Source organism: Solanum pennellii, chromosome 1, assembly GCF_001406875.1.
Source record: "Solanum pennellii chromosome 1, SPENNV200".
Taxonomy (NCBI): Eukaryota; Viridiplantae; Streptophyta; class Magnoliopsida; order Solanales; family Solanaceae; genus Solanum; species Solanum pennellii.
Window position 1 is genome coordinate 14,362,842 of NC_028637.1, and position 5,280 is coordinate 14,368,121.

The 5,280-nt window shown below is 34.6% G+C and overlaps 1 protein-coding gene across 2 annotated transcripts; it reads left to right on the forward strand.

Annotated features, from left to right (window-relative positions):
* Positions 1 to 506: 506 nt before the first annotated feature.
* On the forward strand, positions 507 to 2,904 carry LOC107008000 (zinc finger A20 and AN1 domain-containing stress-associated protein 8). Of its 2 annotated transcripts, XM_015206882.2 has the most exons (3): positions 557 to 694; positions 1,492 to 1,551; positions 2,007 to 2,904. In XM_015206882.2, exon 3 carries the CDS (start codon positions 2,020 to 2,022, stop codon positions 2,533 to 2,535), a length of 516 nt encoding a protein of 171 aa, XP_015062368.1. In that variant the 5' UTR covers positions 557 to 694; positions 1,492 to 1,551; positions 2,007 to 2,019; the 3' UTR covers positions 2,536 to 2,904. The 2 variants fall into 2 exon arrangements, with proteins under 2 accessions (XP_015062367.1, XP_015062368.1); XM_015206881.2 differs by lacking the exon at positions 1,492 to 1,551 and having other exon boundaries at positions 507 to 694.
* The last annotated feature ends 2,376 nt before the right edge of the window (positions 2,905 to 5,280 follow it).

Genomic DNA, 5,280 nt, shown 5'->3' on the forward strand with positions numbered 1-5,280 from the left:
TTGCATATACAATTTTCTCTCGCTTTATACAAATAGACACAATTTATACATTTCGTTTCTGTTTGTATAAGCGAGAGAGAAGAGGGTGACAAGCGAGATCTCGGAGAGGGAAGATTGGGGACAAAAATATACGTATATATACAATTTTCTTTCGCACTCTACAAACACAAATACATTTTATACATTTGTATTTGTATAAAGCGAGAAAGACAAGCGACAAAGGGAGCGAGCGAGAGAGAGTGACAAACGAGAGTTTGAGGGAGAGAGGCGACTGACAAATAGTTTGCTACAGAACACAATCAAATGAAAATGTGACTAGATCATTTAATTTGATTTATTAGTTTTTCATTATATATAATTTTCCAAACTTATTTTTTTAAATTCTCTTTAACCCCAAATTTTTATTTTATTTTATTTTTTTTAAAAATAATTTTGAAAAAAAAGAGAAAGATATTTATGAAAAAAGGGTTAGTGGAAAAAGCATTTTTTTAAAAAGTAGACACGACACGTAAAGTATGCACGAGCACATAACAAATAGGCATCCAACACTGCACCTAATCAGTACGTATCCTTCGTTGGCTAACAGAAAGAGAGAAAAGAAGAACAAAACAACTCCGCAATTTCCCATAATTCAATTTCTCTTTTTCTCTCTCTCTCTCTATCTCTCCCTTCGGCGATCTCAAACTCTTATCTGGTCAGTTCTTAAAGCCCTTTTTCCTCTTTTTTTTTTTGTTTATTATTTTTTCTGATTTACAGTTTTTATTACAAATCTTTTTGTTGTTTTTGTGGATCTATCGATTACTTGAAGAATTGGGTATTTTTTTTTGTTCAATTCTAATTTTTTTTTTGCTTGATTTTGAACCAAAATCCATTATTGGGTGTATGTTATAGGTTATGCTTGTAAATTTTTTATGTTGATTAAGCTTTATGGGTAGTTGAATATTTTATTTTTGGGTTTTGGCTTTTGTACTACTCTGGTACAAAAATTAGTTAGATTTTTTCAGTTTTGAACCAAAATCTATGTTTTTTACTTTGGTTTTTTTTAGTGAAGTTAAAACTTAGGTTGTCAAAACTCAAAAGGGTTATAGAAATCTAGTGGTTGTTTGACCATGTTTAGTTGTTAAAGTTTGTGAAAGTTGTTTTTGTTTTCGAAATGAAAAATGATATTTGAAAATTAGGTTTGTGTTTGGGCATGAATATAAATTGGAGTTGTTTTTTTACTTTTTGTGAGTGATTTGGAGTGAAAATACCCTTTTTAAAAAAAATTAAATTCTTGAAAACCCGAAATTTTATGGCGAATTGTGTTTTAGGAGTTCAATATGGAAAAAGTGAAAAAATTTGTTGCCTGAGTAGTGTGGTTGAATTATTGGTTCCTGTTTTCGTTAGTGGTTGTAGGTATTTTTGATTATCTTGCTCATATTACCTTAGTAAAGGGGAATAGATATAGGTTATTCATATAGTCTACCCTAACTGATTTCGGATGGAGTGCAGGGGCGGAGCTAGGTAGGGGCGAGGGGTTCATCCGTAACCCCTTTGGCAAAAGATTACACTGTATGTTGAATCCCTGCTTCTTCGTGTGTTTACTTTTTCATATTTTGAAGTCCCTTTGTGACAATTCTGGCTCCACTTTGGAGGCGTGATGTATTACTTGCAGTCTCTTAACTATTGGCACTTGTGCATTTTCCTTTTTGCTGAATATTGGTTTGTTTATTTTGTCGGATGAAAACATGTATTTTCTCTATCTTGTTTCTTTTTAACTGCCAAGAGGAGCTTCATGGATTCTTGCTTGTATACGGTGTGGATGAATCCTTTGGGTACTTGCTCACTAGCTTGAATAGTCATCCTCAGCCAATATCATGTCTATCTAATGTTACATGGTTTATAGCGAGCCGAAGCAAAGAATATGCTTCCGTTTCGCTGTTGTCTTCACTCGGGAGAAGCAGGTTTATGAGGTTTCTTTTGTAAGGTTTGTATTGATGCTGTTAGTTCTGTTGTGTTTTGCACAGGTGTGTTGACAATATGGAGCATAATGAGACGGGATGCCAACCCCCTCCTGAAGGTCCTATTTTGTGTATTAACAACTGTGGCTTTTTTGGAAGTGCTGCAAACATGAACATGTGCTCCAAGTGTTACAAAGACATGGTATTGAAACAAGAACAAGCTAAGCTTGCTGTATCATCAATTGAAAACCTTGTCAATGGATCATCTGCCAGTGAGAAGGGAATGGTTATTGCTGGCCCTGTAGATGTGCAACCTGATACTATTGAAGCACAGTCTATAGCTTTGCCATCATCTCAAACTTCAAGCTCTAGTGATATGCCCGATGTAAAGGCTAAGGTGGGTCCTAACCGCTGTGGCACTTGTAAGAAAAAGGTTGGCATCACTGGATTCAAATGTCGCTGTGGTAACCTTTATTGTGGAGCACACCGCTACTCAGATAAACATGACTGCCTGTTTGATTACCGCTCTGCTGGCCAGGATGCAATAGCGAAGGCCAACCCTGTTGTTAAGGCAGAGAAGCTTGACAAGATCTAGAAGGGGAGTATTTGGTGATTTGATTTGGTCTCCAAAAGGGTCCTTTTTTGATTGGCAAGATATATCTTGAGATCTTATTAATCCTGGGGGACGCAGAAGAAAAAACGATATGTGCATGTTGAAGAATTATTAGGAGAATTTGTGTGTTTGCTCGAGTGTCAGGTTTTTCATTTTGCTGGTTTGATAGCACTTTGATTATGTCTGTCATATGTCGTTCTTACTCACCTGGTATTCTATCAAATATTACATGTCTAAATGGTATGTGCAAATCTGGATAACATGGAAAACATCCATCGACTTGGTTGTGTTTTGTCATTGTAAATTTTTCTTCATGATCTCTTGTATGTCTTTATCCAATTTTTCGTGCCATCTTCAGTTCATTGTTCATACCTGTATTGACAGAAATCATCTGAAATTTGGTGATTTCATTTAGTCCAGAAGGGTCGTCCTCTTCTTGGCAACATATGACATGAGATCTTACTAAACTTGGGGGCAAAGTAGATTAAAAGATTTCTGATGGTTGAAGCTTGATTTGGTGAATTTTTTGTGGTGTCTACAGTTTCATTCTTTCTACTCGTTTGATATCACTTTGATTTCGTCTATTATATGTCGTTCTAACTTACCTGGTATTCTATCAGATATATTACATGTCTAAATGGTGCATATCTAGATAACATGGAAAACGTCCATTGACATGGTTGTTCTTCAGTGCTAGGTATTGTAAACTTTGCTTCATGATCTCTTATATGTTATAGATTTCTGAAACAACCTCTGTACTTTCACGAGGTAGTTGTCAGATCTGTGTACACTATACCCTTCGAGAAACCCCACTTGACGGGATTTCACTAGGTATGATGTTGTTGATCTCTCATATGCTGTCATCAAAGTTTCAGATATCATATTCAGTTCATTTTGCTACTAATTGGGAGCTTGAACTTCACTGTATCAAGTTATGTGTGAGTCCATAACGTTATGGACTAGTCATGTTTATAGAAACAGATACATATCTCACTAAGCTTTTGCACTTTTGTATTTCATTTTAGAAACCGGGAATCTGGAAGGTAAGGTTTGTCCGAAACAGGTTACACAATGCAAAAGCTGTGAAAATTTTCTATATCTGGATTCTGGTATAAATTTGAGAGATGAACAATGGAGTGGAAGTGAAAATTTGTTATGATAACCTTTATATGGCAACTTTTGAAAAGGTCATTTGATTATTGAGATTGGATAGACAAATATACCAATGAGATTAGTTTATCCCACCTCTATATGGGTAGCTAATTAACCAAGATGTTCTTGGGATTAATTAAAACGGAGAGGGCCTAAAATGCCCTTCAACTCTTTGAATTGGCATAGAAGTATTATCCATCCGTAGGCTTCCAAATACCCCTGATGTTGACCTTTTAGCTTAAAAAATTCTTATGTCTAACGGATCATACTCATTAGGTGGATGAAGGGTAATATTTTATCAAATCATATAGTAAAGGGCATTTTAGGTTCTTTTCTGTTAAAATAATTTAAAATTATAAAATATAAAAACTCACATGATTGATTTGATTTTGAATTTCATGGTAAATTAAAAAAAAAGGTTAGCATGCTCTTTACACTTCCGCCCACCCCTTGCTAGGGATGTTCAAAATCGAATCGAAATCGATAAGCCGAACCGATATTGGGTTTTGGTTTAGTAGTTTTGATAACGGTTTTGATTTTTTTTGTTATTAGGTTATCAATTCTTAATGGTTTGAAGCTTCTTCTTAACGGGTTAACTGATAACTCGATAATAAATTAAATAATTATATTTATACCATTTTGTATATAAAGTTCTCGATTTAGAGTTTAATTTTGTATTTTTATTTCTGGTTGTCTCAAACACTTGGTTATTTTACAATGTAAAAGTGTTTGCTTTTGAACAAGAATTGACTTGTGAACTCAAGTGTATGATTTATTTGGTTTATCACCTTGTCCTAAGTGATTTTTAATGTTTTTTTTGTGTCAAATCTTAACGGTTAAACCAATAACCAAACTGATAACGATTAAAAATCGATAAACCAATAATCGATAAGTTAATATCTTAATGGTTCTATAACGGTTTAGCATCTCTGATAGCCAATAAGTCAACCCGATAAACTTCAAAATCGAACTGAATCGGTCGATACACAGCACTACCCTTGCCCTTTACTTCCTATCTCTTCAATTTCTTTTTTTTATTTGGATCTTCTCCACCGTTTTAATTTATTTTTGTTTCAATTTATGACAAATTAAGAAAGAGAAAAAGAGGAAAATAACAATGCATATAGAAATAATTAGTTCAATAAAGGCGGAATGACCTGCCAGGCCTCTGTACTTAGCTTCGTTTGTCAAGTGAACCATTCTACTCATCACTTTACCAAATGAACTCTTAAACTCAACGAAACTCTTGTTTTTAAACCCCTTTGACCATTGATCGGATATGTAATATGACTTAATTGAACAAAAATATATGATCCCACGCGTTTTGAAGCAAGTGAATACAATATTTTTATTTTAAAATTATCAAAATTATAAACAATAATAATAATTTTTTAAAAAAATATTGAAAACTCCCTTCTTCACTCACCCCAACCTCCACCCCTAACCCCTCTCTTCTTCTTTTTTCAGCCTCACCCCACCCCACCTTTTTTCTCCTCTTCTTCTTCAACCTCAGCCCCCACCCCCACCGTTCCCCGCCCTACTCATTTTCTCTTCTTCTTCTTCAACCTCAGCCCC

Coding starts and splice junctions, on each gene's coding strand:
- LOC107008000 (XM_015206881.2), top strand. CDS start 516: ATGCACGAGCACATAACAAATAGGCATCCAACACTGCACCTAATCAGT. Junction 695..2,006: donor CGATCTCAAACTCTTATCTG/GTCAGTTCTTAA, acceptor TGTTTTGCACAG/GTGTGTTGACAATATGGAGC.